Below are 22,607 nucleotides of genomic sequence, written 5' to 3'. Positions count from 1 at the left end.
CATACTCTAAACCATGCCCTTTAACTTTTCCAACGACCCCTAACCACTCTAGGTATGGGTTGACAGGACAGGTCTGTTCCCCAAAAAGTAAAACTTACACGTGGACTCTCAAAGGGGAAACGAACACTAGTATAAAAGGGAAAGAAAGCGAAGGAGAATGGGAGGCCCCCGGGGAAGGAGGAAAAATCCTGCAAAGGGGAGAAAAAGGGAAGGGTACAATGCTCACCGGACACTGTCTGAGGACCTAAACCCTACAACCCGCACTAATGGAAGGCTTAGCTAGTCAAGCCAAGTCCACCCATAGAGGAGCTTCCACAGAAATCCCGGTCAAACCGCTAGCCTGTGACTAAGGTCCTGCCTTTCAAGCCCACTCTCTACAAATCATATTGTCAGGGGCCTTTACTTACGAGCCCAACGTCATTCTTAAGCCGTTAAATAATCGTGTCCCTACAGATCCCATGTGTAAATTACAAAAATAGTGCTTTATAACAAGATTTGTATACCTAATCTATAAGTAACCATTAGCCACACTCAGCAAAGAAAAAAAAAATCCATTAGCCACATTTTGAAATTAACTTTGATGCTGTAATATATGTTAAAATTTATGAGGGTAGCATGAATTTTTTTTTTTTTTTAATCTCAAATGATATGTGGTTGGGATACATGGGATGGATTGCACGAGTGGTATATTATATAGTATCATTTATAAAAGCCTTAGAAAAAAATAAAAATCCTTTTAACTTTGTGCGTGAAAAATTCCAATTAAGTTGATGCTAATATGTTAAAATTTGTGAAGGATAGCATGACCCTTTGAAAAAAAAAAAAAAAATCTCAAATGATAGGTGATTGAGATTCATGGGATGGATTTCACGAGTGGTATATTATATATATCACTAGCATTATGCCAGTGTGTTGCACGGTTTTAGTTATAAACTTTTAATATAATTTTATTGAAAAATAATAAATTAATAATCACTTAAATCTAGATTATATAAATTGCATTTAAATTATCGTTCTTAAAAGTATAAAGCAATAATACAATATATTTATATGAAAAAATTATTAAATTTAATAATTAAAAACCTATGGAAACTTAACCAAAGGTATTTCATTTGCCAAAAAAAATAAACATAATTCTCTTCTAACTTATCAATTGTCTTATAATGACATTTTTGTAGCACACACATATAATATTACTAACAACAAAAATAAAAATGAGAAATAGTAACATAAAAATTTTACTATTCAAGAAAATTAATTTAATCTAATACGGTAATGTACATATAAGCATAACTCAAATACAACCTAGAAATAAAAAAGATGGAACCCTTGTTGTAGTATGAAATACAAAATTTGATAATTCTTAAATAATAAATAGATAAAGCCTATGAGAGAGAGAGAGAGAGAGAGAGAGAGAGAGAGAGAGAGTTCAAATAATTCATATATGCAAAATCAATCAAAAGAAACTAAACATATTTTTGTAGGATAAAAAGGAAGAATATTATAGCGATAGAAGGATATATCTCCATACCTTTAAGTTTAACTCAAATAATAATTGATGCGAACAAATCATAAAGGTGAAATATTTATAAAGGTTCATATAGTAGATTTCATGGATTTGAAATTACCTTTTCATGATTCATAAGCAAAACCATAAATTAAAAAAACACACACACAAAAATAAAAAAGAAGAGAAATATACCTGTAATAATATGGATGGTGGCTTTGATAAAGCATTCTACTACAAACAAAACCAACTCAGATAATAACTAAGGCCGGACAAATCATAAATGTGAAATATTTATATAGGTTTATATATGAATTTCATGGATTTAAAATTGACTTTATGACTTATAAACAAAACCATAGAAAAAAAAAACACAAACAAACAAACAAAGAGAAGAAACATACCTTTAATAGTGTGGATGGTGGTTTTGATAAAACATTCTACTACAAACAATACAAACTCAAATAATAATTGATGCTTGACAAATCATAAAGGTGAAATATTTATAGAGATTCATATAATTGATTTCATGGGTTTAAAATTGCATTTATGACTCATAAGCAAAACCATAGAAACAAAAACAAAGAATAGAAACATACCTGTTGTAAGGACGCGATTCGTTGCGGACCGTAACAGTGTCGGGTTCGCGCGTGAAAAGGCCCCTAACAATATCATTTGTAGAGCGTGGGTTTGGAAGGCTAGGCCTTGATCGACAGGCGGTGGGTTTTTCGCGGTGTTCGTACAAGTTTAAGTTTTCCTTCACCCCTGGAGTCTTTCTCCTGGAGGTGGGCTGGGAGGCTCTGGTTTTTGGCCATTTTTCCCAACCCCCCTTTATTGGTGCACCTTCCTTTTTATTATATAGTCCGTCTTGGTTGATCCTGACCCTCCACTTGTAGGTCAGAGAGGAGCTTATTTCTGTATCCATCCCATCAACCATCCCGTCTAACTTTATATTAGTTGCATGGATCGACATTTGCACCGTCCAAACGTCTTTTCTCATTAACCAGCTCTGGGTATTGGCAGGTGCATTTACTGAAGGGGGGGACGCATTTTCCTTAGTCCGAGTTCACACCCTGCTTCCCTATGGGCCCCATTCCGTTCACATCCCCTTGAGGGGGCTGTTTGGGGATTGCCTACACCAGGGTGTTGGTCTTCCCGTTGAAGCTCTGGAATGCCGAGGACAGGGTAAGTTCTCAGCCGTTCCCCTTGCTACCTCGGCCACTGATCATTCGTCTTCGGCAAGGTACCTCCTCGGCACGGGCCCTGGGCCCAAATAGAGTTTGGGCCGGACTGCAGAACTCTCGGACCCACACCTGTAATAGTGTGGTTTTATTTAAGTATTCTACTGCAAACAAAAAAAGAGATACAAGCTTATTATTAATAATGGGGAGAGAAAAAATTTATTAGAAAAATAATTAGTGTTTCTATCTCCAAAAATTTAAATTAAAAAAAAAAAAAAGAGAAAGAAAGAAGCGGTAAATGAAGAAGTTTGTGCATATATAAATATATAAAAATACACTAAAAAAACTGTATATATAGAGAATTTTCAATTATGAAGATGTTAGATTTCTAATTAATTTAGGAATTATAAAAGAAATAGAATTATTAGGAAAAAGATATGTATTAAAAAATTTATCACAATTAACGTTAAAAAAATGTAAAACTCATCACTTAGGATGCATGTTTATCCAAAAAACTTAGAAGTTAGGACTTGGGAGAGTTCTATTAGACATAGAATTTTAAATTATATTGAAGTTAAATTATAAGAGAAATTATTAGATGGTTTGGAATTAAAGAAACACCTATCCTATGTGAAATTCTAAAATATCTATAATTTTAAATTTAAATAAAATACTAATAGTACACTATCCTAATCAAATTAAGATTGCTGTTTTTTTACTAATAGTACACGTAATAAAATACTAATAGTACACGTAAAATTTTTTAAAAAGTATCCATTCTTTATCTTATCCACGCTGCTTTTTTTATAATGCACTACACGTAAAAAATAAAGATTACGTGGATAAGATAAATAATTTGGATTGTAATCGAATTAAAATTTTTATCAACTTAAAAATTATATATATTTTTTTAAATCTAAAAATTTAAAAAAAAAATTTACAATATGATAAAGTCATTTGACACAACCACGATGTTTAAGCCTAATTTTTATTATATAGTATATGATTTATGAAAGTCTTAGAAAAAAAAAAAAAAAAATCCTCATAAGGATAGAAAGTTGATTGCACACGCTTTGATATGTAGGATTAGGTGAAGATTTGACATTCTTTTCTTAGGCTTGCAACTTAAGAAAAATGCAAAACCCATGATTGATTGATTGTGATAAAGCTTAACGACCATATCCATGTATATATGTGTCGACTTCCAAAAGTGTAGAAGCAGTATTAATTATTTTATTTTGTATACCCTTTGATTACATTAAACTTGGGTTTAGAGGCGGCGGCTGATGAGAGAAATGATTATTTTAATTCAATTCCTATATTTGCTAGAAGATCTTGATCTATATTAAACATATATAGTTGAGAAAGTGACATTTCATTTTGTGACGTTGCTAGGCTACAATCCACATTTTGATAAAGCAAATTATCTACTTAAGAGTCGGTTGATCAACTTGTAAAATGAACCATTAATAACACTTAGGACATGACACAATAAATACCAATTAAGTGTGGGTCACAATAAATATTCATAATAATTTCAAAATATTTATAAACTTTGATCAATTGTCTTTTATATATATTAAATTAATAAAATAATCTCTAAAAAGTTTTTTTTTTTTTAATGTTAAAAATGTGAAATATCTTCGTTTTAAGGGAGTATACGAAAAAATTTACTTTTTTAGAAATAATTACAATATATTGCTAACTCCGTAGTTCGAACTTTTCTTCTGTAAACTCCCAAGCATTTTGTATATGGAGATGTATCAATTCAACTACAATATTTATAAAATGCATATGCCTACGGTAAGGTGGAAGGCTAAATTAAACTCCAATAAATATTCATGTATACTTTTAATTACATAGTTATATCATATATTTAATAGTTATATAATCATTGTTGATGATTAAAAGTGATTATGTAATCAAAATCATAAATAGATAAAGTCTACATTAACCAACTCTCAACACTCTTTCCTCCAAAAAAAAAAAAAAACTCTCAGCACTCGTTGATAAAACACAGGTAAAAAAAAAACATTTTGTAAGAAACCAAAATAATATATATATATATATATATATATACACACACGCACAACAATTTTGATCAAGCTTATTTTTTTATCACTTTGTCCTCCCAACTCCAAAAGCTTCTTCTTTTTCAAAACGTCCTCCAATGTAAAAGTCTCTCATCCAATCCCCCACCATCGATTGCGTCCGTCACCACAATAGACCCATCCATCACCACAATAGACCCACCACCACCAACCTTACATGTGACATTCTAGGCTCCATTTTTAATAGCAGAGAAAGTGAGATGAGAGAGAAGAGGTAATATTTTGATTTTAAAGAAAGAATTTTCTTTTTTCATTAAGAAGGTATAGCTTTTTTTTTTTTTAATTTTTTTTTTTAGTGTAAAGAATGGGAGAAGAGTTAATATTATGACGTTTTAGAGTGAGTTAACAGCATAATAGACAAAGACTAACAGTGACAACAAATATATCTTTTTAGAAGAATAACAAACAAAAAGTTAACAGACTGAAATGACAATGGATCAAAATTGTCAATTGTTAATTTAATTTTGCCTAATTATTTCCAATATCTCTAGAGGATGTCTGGCAACTTACTTGGGGAGTAAGTGACTTAGCTAGAGTACATTTGACCTTTTGAGAGCAAAATATCCAAGAGTCGTCGGTTGTTGTGACTGGAAATCTTTTTCAAGGCTTACTTTATTAATATCAAAGATAGAATTTTTTTTAGATTTTAGCGTGTAGATTTATGAAATTTAGAATAATCTTTTAATTTTCTTCAAAATAAAATTTTGGGGAGAAAAGGCCAAAACTATCTTCCAATTTTAATACTAGCTGATGGGAGGCAATTTTCCTTAAGCCTTTCGTTTGAGAGTTTTTTTTTTTTTTTTTTTTTTAAAGGTTTGAGAGTTTATAAATGAATGAAATTGAATAATTATAAATGAATGAAAATGGAGTCTAAATTTTCTGTCTCACTTTTCCTGCTCCACTATATACTCCACAAATAAAAACATGCCACATGTCCATCTATTTTATTAAATACTAAATTTATGCCTTCTATTATTTCAATTTCCTAAAATAAATAACTCATCATATTTAGGTAATTGAAATAATAGAAGACATAAATTTAGCATTTAATAAAATAGAAGAACATGTGGCATGTTTTTATTTGTGGAGTATATAGTGGAGTAAGAAGAGTGGGATAGAAGATTTTGACTCAGTAAAATAGGTCGTTAGTAACACTGACGACCGTTACACACATTAATGCTCAAAGATAAATTTCTCACTTAAATGATGCAAGTGTAACGTACGTACAACCTTTCTAGCTATCAATTCACAGCTGTTACAACTACCTCAAGCTGATCATTACACAGCTGTTACAGAACATTGAATGGGGAAGTTAAATGGCTATTAAATGAGCATTTAAGCCTCCAGCTCAACCATAACTAATGGATAGCAATAAAACGCTCGTCCATATTGCAAACCGTTCATATTAATGACGAGTAAAAGTATGGACGAGAGTAAACGTATTAGTTCTAGACAACATTTAATGTCCAAATGATAAATGAGCATAGAGCCGTTACTGTCGTCCAATTATGTGCATTTAATGGTCATTACAGACGTTAAAGGACTAAGGATAAATGGTCACTATTAGGCCATAAATCCTTCAGTTGTGGTACAATGTTAAAGAGGCCAGTAAACCGAGCATTTACTCATACAAAGGCTATATAAAGCCAAGAGAGACAAGTAAGTGAGGCAGGTTGAACACACACATAAATTACTCTACAGATTACAAATTTCTAAAGAGTTTAAGTTAATTTGAGTATCAGAGGGTCCTTGGCAGGCCCCAAACCAGTGTCATTATCTGCTTAGTGCTTACTTTGGGACAGGATCTCCAAGTCGTCCATAGTACTGACGAGGAACATACTGACAAGCTCCAAGTTGTCCAGCGTACTGATGGGGAACATACTAACGAGGTGAAATTTTGCTTCATCAATTTGGCACCGTCTATGGGAAACGATAGGCTATCAATCAATAAGCCATTGAATTCTCTACTGACTAAGTTCCTTAGAACCGATGGACTTTACCACAACTGCACCGCCGAACCCGGTGGTGATGGCTCAACAAATCCAAGCACTAATAGCCAATGTGCAAGAATTGAAGAAACAAAATGAAGACTTGAAGCAGAGAGTGCATTCAAAGGGCACAAATACATCACAGTCATGGCGTAATCGTAATGACAATGACAATGAAGTCCATAGTCTAGGAAATAATAGAAGAGAAACTTCTAAGCACACCGCACAGTCAACTCATGGCGATGCTCAGATGATGAAAAACATGAGGAAGGAGCTAGACGAAATCAAGAACACCATGAAGGGAAAGATAGTGATAAATCTTGATGGCATGATTAAGAGGACAGACTCACCCTTTACTGCTAGCGTTTTGGAGTGCCCTTTACCTCCCAAATTTCGTCTCCCATAACTAGAGGTTTACGATGGCTCTAAGGATCCCCTAGATCACATAGGGACATTCAAGATGAAATTAAACCTCCAGCAGACCCCAGACAAGATAATTTGCAAATCATTCCCAGTAATCCTTAGAGGAGTAGCAAGGGTGTGGTTTAGCAAGCTGCCTAGGGCATCTATCATGAACTTTGAGCAGCTAAGCGACTCTTTTGTCCACCATTTCATTGGGGGTTGATGCCATAAAAGATCCACCTCATACCTGCTAACTATGAAGCAACAGGAAGGGGAAACCCTGAAAGAGTATGTAAAACGCTTCAACAAAGCAGTGTTAGAAATTTGTAAGGCAAACGATCAGGTGATAATGATGACCTTCCAAGCAGGGCTGAACAATCCTGACCTCGTCTTCTCTCAAGGGAACCGCCAACCACAATGACAGACCTCCTGTTCAAAACCCAGAAGTACATGAACAGAAATGATGCATTAACAGCAAATGGAGTAAATGGTAAGCAGAGGATGGAAGAAATCGACGAGCTCCAACACAAAAAGAAGGAGAAGAAGGATCGTTCCCCTAGTCAAAAGAATGACAATGAAAATACACAGGCTCATACAAGATTGACAAGTATTCCAGAAGAGGAACTTGTTACCTTGAATCACTCACCGGCAAACAGTTACCTCGTCCATGGAATGTAGAGCACTTCAAGAGGTATTATTGCTAGTTAGATGACGTTTTCAATTTTCTTTCATCAAACTATTTTCTAAGCAGGAATGAATAAGGGGGCATTTTTCCCCACATGAATAAATGTCGTTCTCTTGAAAGATCTAAAAGTATTATTTATCATACAAGAAAATTTTTTTGAAAAGAAAGCCCATCATTGAAAGTCCAATGAGTAAAACCAAGTACACGATAAAAATCTCGATAAGAGTAAAATCATCACATAAGGTTCAATTTGGATGAGTACAACCATAATGACGATCAAATTCTCAAAGTAAGAGTAAGTCATATGATTAACTTCGCATGGTTAAAAACTGATAAACACAATCATAATGACGATCAAATTCTCAAAGTAAGAGTAAGTCATATGATTAACTTCGCATGGTTAAAAACTGACGAACACAATCATAATGACGATCAAATTCTCAAAGCAAGAGTAAGTCATATGATTAAATTCGCATGGTTAAAAACCGATGAACACAATCATAATGATGCTCAAATTCTCAAAGCGAGAGTAAGTCATATGATTAAATTCGCATGGTTAAAAACCAATGAGCAGTTTTTCTAAAAAGGAAAACAAAAATTAAGGCACACGAAAAGCTCAAAAAAACTTTGCACGTGTCAATGACCTGACGAGAAAGTTGCTTCGCATTAAATGTGATGGGACGAAAATTTTGAGAAGAGGAAGAGCAATCAAAATTGCCAGAATTATTCCTTTACTTGTCTCTACGAAGTGACGATTAAGGAATAAGGGGGCAACTGAAGAGTAACATTTGATCAGCAAACCTTCAGTGAATTTGGTCATCTGTAAGATTGCAGACCGTCAGTAAAATAGGCCGTCAGTAAAACTGACGACTATTACATACATTAATGCTCAGATATAAATTCCTCACTTAAATGGCAAGTGTAACGGACGTAGAGCCTTTCCAGCCATCAGCTCACAACTGTTACAACTACCTCAAACTGATCATTACACAGTTGTTACAGAACATTGAATGGGGAAGTTAAATGGATATTAAATGAGCATTTAAGCCTCCAGCTCAACCATAACTAATAGATAGTGATAAAACACTCATCCATATTGCAAACTGTCCACGTTAATGACAAGTAAAAGTATGGACGAGCATAAACATATTAGTTCCAGACAACATTTAATGTCCAAATAATAAATGAGCATAGAGCCGTAACAGTCATCCAATTATGTGCATTTAATGGCCGTTATAGATGTTAAAGGACTGAGGATAAATGGTCGTTATTAGGCCATAAATCCTCCAGCTATGGTAAAACATTAGAGAGGCCAATAGACTGAGCATTTACTCACATAAATGCTATATAAAGCTAGGAGAGACAAGTAAGTGAGGCAGGTTGAACACACACACAAATTACTCTACAAATTACAGATTTCTAAAGAATTTAAGCTAATTTAAGTATCAGAGGGTCCTTGGTAGGCCCCAAACCGATGTCATTATCTGCTTAGTGCTTACTTTGGTACAGGATCTCCAGATCGTCCATAGTACTGACGAGGAACATACTGATGAACTCCAGGTTGTCCATTGTAATAACGAGGTACATATTGACAAGCTCCAGGTTGTCCATCGTATTAACGAGGTGAAATTCTGCTTCATTAGAATGTATTTAAGTAAGGGAAATGAATGTAATAGAATGTATTGAAGTAATCTTATTTGGATGTTTTAAAATAAAGGAATAGAAGGTAAGTAACCTTGTTTAGGAGTAATATAGATGGAAAGAAATGTAATCATTTTATGACAATATTACTGTTAGACCTATATTTTAAAATTAAGGGTTAAATATATATGAGTATTTTTGGAGTTTTAGTAAAAAAAATCATTAACTCTAATTTCATTCACTCCAATTTCTCCCAATTTTGTGAGAATGAAAATTTGAAATTTTGAGAGAATGAGTAGGAACGAGTGTTCCCTTTTACGGTGCTACCCATTAAATTCTCTCTTATCTAAACTCTCAAACAAATGAATGAAAAGAGGAATGGAATTTCTATTCCCTCCATTAAAACTCCCAAACAAGGGAACATATTGATTATTCTAAAATTTCTTTCAATTCAATTCTTTTCCCTCGTCTCAAACGATGAAACGAGTTGTAAAACAGTTTAGAATAATTTTCTTCAAATCACGTTCATATAATTATCCATACTAGTAGAATGCATGTGCAATGCACAAATTAATAAAAAATTATATGTAGATAAAAAATTTCATTAACTATCTTCATCATCAATGAGTTACCCGAAAGTTTCACCTAAAAAAATTATCTTACTAATTAATGATCCACATGACAAAAATGTATTAATTTTACAATATTTAGTATATACATATATTGTTTCTCAAAAAAAAATATATATATATATACATATATTGAACCACTTGGCACAAGTATGTAATGTGTAAGTTTTAACTAGTGAGAACACAAACTTATAATGTTTAATCAAAATAACTATAATAAATATTTTAAAAAAAAATAATTACTGTAAACTTTTTTTAATACTATAATTTTAATTGAAGTAAAATTTTAAGTTTCTTGAAATGTAAGGAATAAATTTCTTCCTACAGTAAACCATCTTAACCATTAATATTAATAAGTCACTAAATATTTTTATTATTAAATTTTAATTTGTGGTAAACAAGTGGCAATTCGTATTAACGGGTCATATTCGTGTTGTGTCAAGGTATAAGTATTTGAATGCAGATTCTCCAAAAAAAAAAAAAAAGTATTTGAATGCATAGTTCAACCCTAGTCAAACCCATTTAATAATTGTGTCAAACCCCCTCAATCCTAATATAGCCCATTTATTAAGTAGGTTGACATGACAAAACCTATTTCAACATGTTTAATGCACAATTTAAGAAAAGCTAAATCTAAAAGAGAAAATTTCTTTTGTTCTTTGTTTTGGGTAAAAAGTGTTAGGACATTAGAATTCTTTATTAATTAATTAAATTTAGAAGTCAAATTTATTTTAGATAAAATAATTTTTATTTATATGAATCGGGTCATTTTGGGAAGATTGCGAGTTAAGCAAGTCAAGGAACTAACCAATTTATTGATCGTGTTAAAGCATGTCGACCGCTTTGACCCAAATCCATTTACACCAAATACTAAATCTCAAAAAAATTCTACAGTATTCGTGTTGTGTTTATGAGTTGTGCCAAATCTATTAATAATTAATAAGAATAGAGCCACTTGTTACAAAGATAACATAACCACGTAGTGCAACTACAACTATTGGGACCCAACTTTTATTATATAGTACTAAGTTGCAACTTAAGATATGAAAACCATTTTTCAATTCTTCTCTTACCTAATTGTTCAACTACAAACCCCAACCTTCCTAAAATTTCACAATTAGAAATCTACTCTAGTCTAATCTAAGTGTATATGTATGTGAAATTCATTTTTAAAGACTTGAACCACAACTTTTAAGACCCAACTTTTATTATACACACACACATATATATATATATATGTGGGGGTAAATTTCATCAGTCAACAGTGGGCCTTGGGGCCCGTGCGAAGCCCAGCCATAGCAGGAAGTAAAGGCATGGCCGGAAGACTTTTAGCCCAATCCTGTTGGGCCGGGCTTGTTTAAGGGGTGTCCGAGGAGGAGTGTCTCCTCGGACGCACCAAGTGGGAGTCCAACGCACGCCCTGTACACGGTGAGAAATCGTCCCAAATAGAAGGAAAATGCTAGACGTTCAGGGGGCAACCACAACTGCCGCATTAAATGCAAGGAAGCTGCTTTTCCAGCTACATTAATGTAGATAGGACAGGAAAATAGTATTATCTTGGCCAGTGCAACTCACAGAAAAAAGAAGGAGGATGTCCTATGGGACAGGCACTCAAGTAGAGGCCCAGATGGTTAACAAGTTTAAGGCCATTATCAATTGAAGGATGATATATAAGAGAAGGAAATCCCCATGACTAGGGGATCGGAAAATTGATAGAAAAAGGAAGGAAGAGAGAAAGAGAGGGAGGAATTCTGTAAACAGAGCATAAGAAGCACTCATATAGCCCCACGGACTATTATCCCATGAATCTTAATGAAATATCCCCACGTTCAAATTGTTGCATGGCTTACTAATAATTACGTTTACTTTGTCAAGACCTAGTTCTGTGCTCCACTCTCTACAAATTCATTGTTGAGGGTCTTTTGGGCCAGAATCGCCTGCTTGCTGGGCCTGGGCCCCAAATCCCGCCCTTACAATATACTTATATATGATATGATGTGCTTTTGATCATGTGAAAGTCATCTAAATTGATCTTGACACCATTAAAAATGTTACGTGATTAAAACTTCATGTAGAAGATTGTTTTAATTGTCACATAATATGTTAGAGAAAATTCCTTTAAACTGATTTGGATGAAAACTTTGTTAAAATTGGTACTTTAAGTTTGTTTTCCATTACCCTAATACATCTATGCACACAATCAATTTGTTTTAGGAGTGTGCATGAGGTATGTTGGATTGGATTGGAATATTTTTCAACCCAACTTAACTTCTTCAAGTGAGAAATCCTCAACCTAGCTCAACCCAACCTAGAGGGTTGATAGGTTGTGGTCATTAATTTTGTTAAGCCTAAGAAACTATTATTTTGTATTTAACTATTTCATTCCATAATTCAATAATGAATTAATATTATATTCTATAGTTAGCCTAATATCTCAATATCATCAAAACTAAGTTTTAAAATACCATATCATTGTTGTGAAAATAAAAAAATAAAATAAAAAAAACACTAACATAAATAAAATAAGTCCTATCAATGCAAAATTAAAAGAAAAATTTCTTTAAAATTATTAATAGTGTAAGCCAAGTCAGGTTATTTGGAGTAAAAAATTGTCAACCCAAACTCAATTCAATCCAAACTTTAGAATATATATATATATAACTAGCCCAACCTATTAACTCAAGAAAAATCAATCTCAGTGGGGTAACTGCACATCCTTAGTTTGTCTAAGGAATTTTTTTTATTTATAAAACACTCACATTGCAAATTATCCCTTATTTTTTTCCCCTCTTGTCAAGCAGATTATGTTTCCTACTTATCCAGATGTGATTCTCATCTATATTCTATAAACCCCATAAGAATGTGGATAGGAAAGCACCATGCTACAATAATGTCTTGAGAATTAGCAACCTCTAATTGGAGTCAACTTAGCTTCAATTATAACAATGGTCACTTTTCACTTCCACGTTGGTAACATTCACCCACTAATCATACCCACTTGGCAATGACGGTATGACCTTTTGCTTTTATTTATTTTTTTCTCTCCCAATGTGTTAAAGCATAATCTTAGATCAGCTAGTCTCCTAGATTTTTTTTAGCCTCATGACTCAAAAGCATTAAACAATGAAACTTTGATGACATCAAAATCACTGAAGTCCAGTGTTATATCACATCATGAACCACTAATTGGATCCAAATATTCACACCCCACCTCTCCAAAATGAACAAAAGAAGAGAAAAAAGAAAAAGAAAGAAGTCAATTTTCTCTTCCATTCACAACCCAAGTTGCAGTTTCACCAAGTCTTCCATACTTTTATGGTCTAATAAATAAGTCTAGAAATGATCATTTTATTTTTATCAAACAATCATTAGGAGTGAATTGCACCAAGGAAATATTATTTCCTACCTCAAAATTCTTTGGTGCCATTGATATCAGTTTATAATTTAATATAGACAATAATAGGTATTATTGACTAGCATAATGAAAGCACTTATAATATTTTAAATTAGAATAAAAGTTCACAAAACACATTACTTATATAAACATATCTTAGATTTCCATAATGTAGCAAAAACCACAGGATGCGTGTTCTGCTCCCAACATACTATACAACCTCATGTTGATTAATTGTCCACTGATATGAAACCTCTCTTCCACATTTAGTGCTAACATATTGGAGCATTAGGCTAATTATATAATAAAAATATACTACTATTTTACCCACAAATATAATTTTACAAAGTTTACCTAACCGCGCGTGCCCAATTCAATTTTTTATTTCTTCTGTTTAAAGAGATAAAACTACCTTTTTATATTAAGAGTACTGCATGAATGGATCATCTTGGTGAATGTTAGATGTGAATATGAGAAACTTTTTTCATGGTTAATACTTTAAAATAATGGATTAATAATGCACAAACTGTTACTAATTGAGAATGATGAATTTGGATACTGCACTAAGTAGATCATTTTGAGGGGCAGGATGGGTTTACAGTTGTGGTGAATATAAGATGTGAATATGAGAAAAAAAAAATACTATATAATGGTTGATATTTTAGCTAAAACATAATTTACATCTTCTAAATTTGGGATCTATCTAAATTGGTACATTTACTTTTAAGATTTGTAATCTATAAACTCTTGACTACTAACAACAATGTCAAAATGGCCATTCTATTATGGTCTCACCCTTTACTAGCCTAAAAATATCGTTTTTATTTTATTATTTTATTTTTTTGTTCGGTTGTTTTTGTGTGGGTTAAGGGCAGGATTCTAACTAATATTTGCGGAATGAGCTCTTGATACTATTATAATATTCAATTGTGTAAATTGTAAGTGAATGGTTAAGGGACAAATTTAAACTTAGAGAATAAAAGTAGTATTATTTTAAACTTATAATATAATGGATTTTTGCAGAAACTTTTACTATTTGAGAAATTGCTCTAAGTAGATCAAAATTTGGTATGGAAATTTGGGTTTAAAAGAGTGGATAAGAAGAAAAGATCTTTAATGGTTTGATTCTTTATAACCAAAGCATTGATGATGCAAACTTTTACTAATTCGGAAATGGGAATTTGTGATGGATTTGGTCAGTGAGACCTGATTAAACAATTTGAGGTGAGCGAGGAATATGGACCCACAAGCATGCGTGAAGCTGTTGCGGCGGCTAATGAAATAAATATTTTATTTTATTTTATGTAGAGCTGCTTGCTTTAGAGGGTGGCCTTATAAGCTATTCTTCCACTCATTATTAAAACAGATTTTGAAGAATATTTTTAATTAAAAAAAAAAAAACTCAAATTTGATATGTTAGTTCTACTAATTTTCTTGAATAGTTAATTTGATACTTTAAAAAAAAAGCATTGACACAAACTATTCTTTTTGAAAATGGAAGATAACCATATTTTTTTTTTGATAAGATGAACTCATATTGGATTAACATTACACGTATTTCTCCAGAATTAAAATCAAAAAAGAAATATACAGCCAAATATATTTTTTTATTTAAATAAGTAGTTGTTTAGAATTAGAATCTTGATAATATTCTAAAAAATAAAAATCCTAATAATAAATATTTTTTATATATTATAATAATAATGAAGTACTTTTGTTAATCAACTGATTTTGAGAAATGTTATGTTCACAACATTTTCACAATAAATTATAGGTAGTTAGTTGTTATTGGTTCAAATAGAAAAATAACTCTAGTTACTATATACTTGGTTGATATATGTATTTATGATTAATAATTGTGAGTTAAGAGTTAATATTCATGTGCAAAGCACGAGCTAGCAACTGTTAGCTTTAGATTATCAAAGATTTCAACTTAACCATTGAATTTATAATTGACAATTGACATCCATATATGTAAAGTATTTGATGAGCTCAGTGATGGATAGCTTTTTCCCTAACGACTTGAGAGATTTTTTTTCTTAAAAAAAAAAAAAAAAGTTAAAGAGTTGAAATGAGTAGATTACAACTCATGCTAGTTTAAAGATTTTCTATTCAATTGCTTTATTTTAACATGGGAGAAATTGTTTATTTAAAATTTCACATGTTTATGCACTAATTAATGGAACTGCCCCAAGTACTTTCTTGATAGTAAAAAAGTTATTCAAAAATCTAACAAACTAAAATTATTTCAAACAAAAAAGTTAACAAATTTTCACTCTCAGATCTCAATTAAAAATTTTCTATTAATAAAAATCCAAAAGCGTACAAAGATAATTGGAAAGGAAATCTATAGGGTTTCCAACTTATCTCCTCAACCAGCCATTGTAACAACTAAATACTAATATGGTTCAAGGGTTTTTTAAATAATGGTTTTTTTTATAATGTAACTAATGAAATATTAAAAAATAAAAAAAGATTATATCAAAAATCTCAATAAGACACATACAATAATTAGACAAAATTTACTTTTAGTTACCTCCAATATTTCAAATGAATATATATATATATATATATATATATTATAAGTAAAAATTCTAAAAAAAAATATTTTTCTTAAATATATAGTCAATATAAAAATAAAAAATAAAAAAAAAATTTTTTTTTTTTTTTATTTTTTTAGTTTGGTAAGCATGTTTAAGTACAATGGTAATCACATAGATATGAAAAAATAAACGCAATTTTGGGATCTCAAGGAAAGGAAATGTAATTTTAAGTTAGAAAAAAAAAAAGGTAAAATAGTTCAAGTGCAAAGTATTGGACCCTAAACCTAAAGAAACTAACAAGAAATTCTTATATAATTATAATTTAGACTCATGTGTAAATTAAAGTGAAAGCGACATTTATGTGATTTTTAGATTCATAGTAGTTTCATGGGACTTTATCTATCAAAGAATCATGAATTTATTGCTGGTTAAAAATAATGATGAATGTCAATAAAGTCACAAAATAATGTTCACTTTTAAATGGTTTAAAATGCACTCACATATTAACCACAATAATTTAAAGAAATTTTCAATATTAGGGTTAAATAAAAATAAAAATAATAAATTTCAAACATTGAAATTTTAGATTATATTTAAAATGTAAACACAATACAAACTAAAACGATAATTAAGAGTGATGTTGCAGTTGATTGATAATGTGACCTCATCCACGAACTCGAAGAAAAGTGGCCATAAAGAATCGCCAAAGGTGTTTTTGATGCCTAAGTTAGCTTAGAACATAAAAGATTAATGAGGAGAAGAGGAGATTAATGGGCATATATATATCCTTAGCATCACTTTTTATAAGTAAAATTTACAGTAATTGTAACATCACTTTTTTTTTTTTTTTTTAGAAATAATAGTGATAACACATAAAAACAACTTTTGCCTAAATATAACCTTATTAGTTATTCAGTCATTACTCATTAGTTAAAAGAGTCATTTTCGTTTTTGGATTCAATTTCTCTCTTTTCTTCTCTATTTTTGGGCCACATATATAGGATACCTAGATGAAGGGTAAAATTCAACATGGTTTTTATCCAGACGTTAAATTAGGTTATAGTTATTTAGTTAGATAAACAAACTATGGTTCATTTTTTAAAAAAAAAACGTAGGGATTTCAGAGCTTGCTGTTTGAGCGTGTCAAATGTGAATTTATTTTCTCTAAATTATTATATATAAAAAACTGTAATTTCTTTTCTCAAAAGCTAACAGAAAAAAAAAAAAAAAAATATATCCAAATGTTTAAAACAATATTTTGCCGATGAAATATCTCTTCACAATTATTTAAACTAATATTTTCACCTCTAAATTTACCAATCTTTTTGAAAAATTGCTCTCAAAATAATTTTTTATTGATCCGAAAAGTGTTGGTTACACTAACTAAGTACTCTCATTCATTAATATAATTATAATTATAACAAATTATTAAAGTAGTTTTGCTATAATTATTAAGGTTGTTTACCGTATAGTAAATTCTTTTTTAATAGTGACATATATGTCTCAAGTTCTTTTAGGCCTTTATCCCAGCACTAAAAGAAAGGGAACCGTGAAAAATGAGTCATCTTCCTATAAAAGTGGTGTTTCATCTTCGTATAAAAGAGGTGTAATTTTCTGTTTCAGTATTGGGTTTACTTCACTCCCACAAATTTCGTTTTACTCAACTCCCCCGCAGCCATAGCAGCGAGTCAACATCTATATATATATATGAATGGTAGTTCTCTGTGCAACCAGAACAACAGCGGCAAAAAAACCCAGCAGAAGCAAGTATAAAAGTCATGGTGCATGGCCACGATGGTCATATTCCTACGTTAATAGAGAGACGTGGAGGATCTGAAAGGCCACTGGTTCTTTCTGTGAATAGTAGGAAAGAGACATCTTATTGGATTCAGATTTCAGAAATAGCAAAGAAGAGACTGAAGGAAGCAAAAACAACAGTTGAGAACATCGAAAAGGTTTGTTTGTTTTGTTTTGTTTTTATCTCAGATGTGTTTTTCTATTTTTCCCGATGTGTTTTAATCATTGAGTTCGTGTTAATGAGTTTTTTCGATTGGTTTTTTAAGTAGAATCAATTATTTTATATTTTTAATTTTTTTTATCAGCTTTATCTCAATCAAACTCTTATGAGTTTACCATGGTTGGGTTTGAAACTTTCGGAGTCAAGCTTGGACTTCATATACAACATAGTTAATGATACTGCTGCACAAGCAAGTGCAGCAAAAGAAGCAAAGTTTAAAGCAAGTGCTGCAGCAGAAGCAAAGTTTATTAGCGATTCTGAGAAATTGAAGGCTTCAAATTTCGGTGCATCACTCTTAAGAATAGGCTCATGGATGGTAACATCTCAATTGTTTACCACAATTTAAAATTTTAAACTCTATTCTTACAATAACATAACTAAAAAAAATGAAAAAAAAAATGTGCAGGTACAGCCTCCACGTGAAGGTGCTTTAGTAGTAAAGATTTATTTTGCCAAGCGAAAACTAGTGTGGGAAATTCTAGAGAATGCTTTGAAGAAAAAGATTGAAATACAATGGTCTGATATTATAGGAATTCGAGCTAGAATTATGGAAGATAAGCCTGGAATTCTAGAGATTGAGGTTATTTTCTTAATATTAGTTTCATTTTTTTTTATTAAATTTTTTCTTAATATTAGTTTCATTATTTTGTTTGATGTTTCATTTTCCTCTTGAGTCTCAATTTGATGTGGTTAAAACTGTCTTCAGCTTAACAATCGTCCTGCTTTCTTTGACGAAAGTAATCCAATGCCGCGCAAGCACACCATGTGGAAGATTAGTTCAGACTTTACTGATAATCAAGCTCAAATTTACAGGTTTGTATTGGTTTCTACTTTTGAAATTTTATAGTTGACATTGCTTTTGGTTTCTACATTACAATATTTGTTTGGTTCATTTGTTATTTTGTCACATCTTTGAACACATATTTTGCTAGTTGTAAATGTGTTATTCTGTTTTAGGAGTAATAATGATTTTTTTGCCAATTAATGAATTATTTTTCTAGTTGTAAATGTCTTATTCTGTTCAAGACTTCAAGTTATAATGAATTTTGATGTTGGCATGCTATCCTCAGGTTGCACTATCTTGAATTTCCTCCAGGAACCCTTGACAAACACTATGAGAAGCTCCTGCAATGTGACCCCAATTTGTTAAAGTTGAGCCAAAGACCTTTCCCAAGTCTTAGTTCTCCTTACTTCCATACAGATTGCTACAATGGGCGTAAAGAATTTTCTTTGGATTTTTATAGACACGGGCAGTTACCTTTACCATTCTCGAGTATGCATTCGCCATTTAAATCTATTCAACAAATTCAGGCATATGAACAAGCCCACCAACAATACCTTCTTACAACGAATTCAACTTCACCAATATCAGGTATTGCGTTGTGCAAATTCCAATTCCATCCTATTCTAAGGCTTCAATTTTACTCTAACTTGGTTTTTCAAATCTTTTGTGATGATATAGTTATGGATTTCTCTCCACATTCAGATGGAGCCATTAGCAACCAAGGAGTTGATGATCCAAGGATGGCAATGTGGTATCAAAGGATGATTAATCCTGCAAACGTTCTAGGGAGAGATCAAATGCAAGGGCCATTTTCTATGGCTATACCAACCCAAGTAAATCCAGCCATATCTGGTCAAAACTATAATGTGTCAGCAGCTTGGCCTAATTCAGACACTCAAATCCTAGATGATATTCAAAGCCGATTGCTGAGTGACAAAAAATTTCAATTTGGTTATGACCCTTACTTAGAGGTGGAGTCATTGAACAACTTAGTACCTGACTTGCAAAAAGAAATGAACCCAACAAGCAACTTCGAAACCTGTTTGTTGGGTGAAGCTGAACACACAGGTATGAAAAATGTGCGGAATGTCACAAGGGTGAACTCCTTGGGTTCATTGATGGCGTTGCCAACAGAAGAGCAACCTGCAAGTAGCACTCTCTATACACAGTCTGTTAACTGGCTACCTCAATCTCAAGATCCTAATGTGAATTTTATGATGCATCGACCTGGGAACAACACTTCAATGGATACAGTTTTTGATCCAGATCCTAAAGTTGATACAGATGATCCAACAATGGTAGATTTCACAACTACTAATAATTTTGATGGGGACAATCACTGGACATGATTCAAAAGCGAGTATTGATATGAGGGAAGGATGATAATAAAGCGTATGATTCAAAAGTGAGTAATAATATTAGGGAAGGATGATAATAAAAGCACATCATGGTCGAGCCCAATGCGATGGCAAGTCGAAAAAATACAAGTCACAGATTCAAGCTTAAGAATTAACCTGTTCAAAGAGAAAATTGAAGGTAAACACCATGTGTCTCACATCTTGTTTAACAATGCAAGGCAATTGGAGGATTCATTTTGAAGTCATCTTGTTTAGAATGTGTGCATTGGGTATGACTTTTATTTTTTAGGTTTTTGTCAGTAGGCAATTGTACCCAACTTTTATTTTTTTTTAGATTTTTGTAAATAGGCAATTGGAGGATTCAATTAAAAGTGATCGTAATTTGTGTACTAGGTACGATTTTTTTTTTTTTTAGTGAGTTCTTGTAGTATTACAAGCAAATTCTTCTTCCCTAGGTTCCCTCCGTCTCCCAAAATACATATTATTTTTAACTTTCACATAGACCAACTATTTTTGCTCTACCAATCATAGTCAGTCACACAGAGAATTGTGGCAAAAGTTTTACATTTTTTTTTTGATACTAGATTTTTTGTTTTTTCAATAGAAAAATAGGTAGTCTTGAACTTTGGATTTCCATATTGTTGTGTGAAGCAGTTCTAGCTTCGAAGTATGTGCTTTGCAAATCCTTCTTATCATGTAAACTCACTATACTTTCATTTCACTTTTTTGAGTTACGAATGTATTACTTTTAGCACGCATTATAAATAAAACCTACAACATCTCTATGCTTTTGCTTCCCTTTACAAGGGCTTCCTAGTGTACTAGTGTTTTTCATATCCGTTTCTAAGACAGGAGCAGAGTTTAGTGGATACTAAATATACAACCACCATCTAATATAAATGAGCAGCTGGGAAGCACGGATAAAGTAGTTGCCGTATCCAACATAAATTATGCCCAAAAACATGTAAAATATATCCACACAAAAAATATTAATTAATTAATTGCCGTGACCATAACATGTTGTATTCTAGTTTTTCAAGAAATGTTGTGTTGTTGTGTCCCGTTTTGTGTCTCCGTGACGTGTCCAATACGGACATGCTGCCCAAAATGCTGTGTCCGTGCCTCTCAAAAGAAAGTCAGTTGATCATTCATTCATCTCTTGTACTTTCACTAGGGCTGTCTAGTTTGGTTTGCAATTGACAACTAGATCTGATTGTATACAATGTCATTGTATTAGGGAATAGATTTTGAGTTGGTTGAAGGACATAAGAACCAAGTATATTAGCAGACTCTTTCAATCTCTTTTGCCAAGCCTTTTTTTGTGCCAAATATTCAGTTTTTGCAACCAAAAAGAAAATGTTATTGAAAAGCCTGCCTGAAGTTATTTGGTTATGTATCCCCTTTTGGAACTTGACTTTGAGTAAAGCTCTAGCCATACTGCTAAAGAAGCATAAGCATAGTCTTGGTGTGCTCACAAGAAATAATATGGCTTCTAAGCTATTTATTGGAAGGATAATTGGACTCTAGCAGCCCTGCAGAGTGATTTTAGGACTCTTGGCAGTATGTTTGAGGTCTTTTGCATCAAGAGAATTGGCAGCCACGTCCTAACAGAGGCACATGCCCATGCTTAGCATGCATCAAAATCATTCATGCCAGTTCCCTGGTCTTGACCACTCTTTGAGTTCTTTTTTTTGTATTCTGGCTAGTTCTCCTTTTGAGAGTTGTATATAAGTTGGTCTAAGTCGATTTTCTTTTGGGGTGTACTTTTTTTCAAGTTTTTTTTTTTCAATATATATATATATATATATATATATAAATATAAAATATAATATAATATAATATAATATAAAACAAAATAAGATCATGTGACTTCAGAGTACCATCAAAAACCTATCAGGAAATTAACAATGCAATTTTGTGCTGGATGTTTTAGTGTATTGGTGCAGTGAAGATTGATGGTAGGGTGTCTGGCGATTAGGGAAGCTCTATTGAAAGCGATTCACCTAAACATCAACTCACATGATGGTTGCAAGGAGATAGAAAGAATGATCAAAGGCAACAAATCAAATGGAAAACAGAGTCCTTAGTTGAAGACATTCCAAGTAAGCTGTGCGGCAAGAATCCCAACAATTTGCCAATCTTGCCTCAAATAGTTTCACGAACATATTTGGGTCTGAAATGACTATGTTGCTGGTTAGAACTTTATGTTATTATCTTCACATAAACTTTTCCTTTTTGTTGTATCCAAAAATAGTTGTGTCCAAAAAACAAAGTCCTTGAAGAAAAAAAACGTGATACCCTCTATTCCAAACAATGACAAACCTACCACCCTTAACTGTAAAGCATGCCCTGTTACAAAGAATGTTC

The 22,607-nt window shown here is 32.1% G+C and overlaps 1 protein-coding gene across 2 annotated transcripts; it reads left to right on the top strand.

Moving 5' to 3' along the window:
• Positions 1 to 17,735: 17,735 nt before the first annotated feature.
• On the top strand, positions 17,736 to 22,524 carry LOC115982587. 2 transcript variants are annotated; one of them, XR_004089668.1, is made up of 7 exons: positions 17,736 to 18,036; positions 18,184 to 18,414; positions 18,505 to 18,678; positions 18,805 to 18,911; positions 19,169 to 19,470; positions 19,561 to 20,418; positions 22,174 to 22,524. XR_004089668.1 is itself a non-coding variant. In XM_031105224.1 (6 exons), exons 1-6 carry the CDS (start codon positions 17,860 to 17,862, stop codon positions 20,229 to 20,231), a joined length of 1,662 nt encoding a protein of 553 aa, XP_030961084.1. In that variant the 5' UTR covers positions 17,736 to 17,859; the 3' UTR covers positions 20,232 to 20,547. The 2 variants fall into 2 exon arrangements, 1 of the variants encoding a protein (XP_030961084.1); XM_031105224.1 differs by lacking the exon at positions 22,174 to 22,524 and having other exon boundaries at positions 19,561 to 20,547.
• The last annotated feature ends 83 nt before the right edge of the window (positions 22,525 to 22,607 follow it).

The sequence above is a fragment of the Quercus lobata genome, chromosome 3 (assembly GCF_001633185.2).
Source record: "Quercus lobata isolate SW786 chromosome 3, ValleyOak3.0 Primary Assembly, whole genome shotgun sequence".
In the NCBI taxonomy this organism is placed as follows: Eukaryota; Viridiplantae; Streptophyta; class Magnoliopsida; order Fagales; family Fagaceae; genus Quercus; species Quercus lobata.
Note: the sequence above shows the minus strand (reverse complement) of the source record. Positions and strands in the feature narration are given on the sequence as shown.

Coding starts and splice junctions, on each gene's coding strand:
- LOC115982587 (XM_031105224.1), top strand. CDS start 17,860: ATGGTGCATGGCCACGATGGTCATATTCCTACGTTAATAGAGAGACGT. Junction 18,037..18,183: donor CAGTTGAGAACATCGAAAAG/GTTTGTTTGTTT, acceptor TTTTTTTATCAG/CTTTATCTCAATCAAACTCT. Junction 19,471..19,560: donor TTCAACTTCACCAATATCAG/GTATTGCGTTGT, acceptor GTGATGATATAG/TTATGGATTTCTCTCCACAT.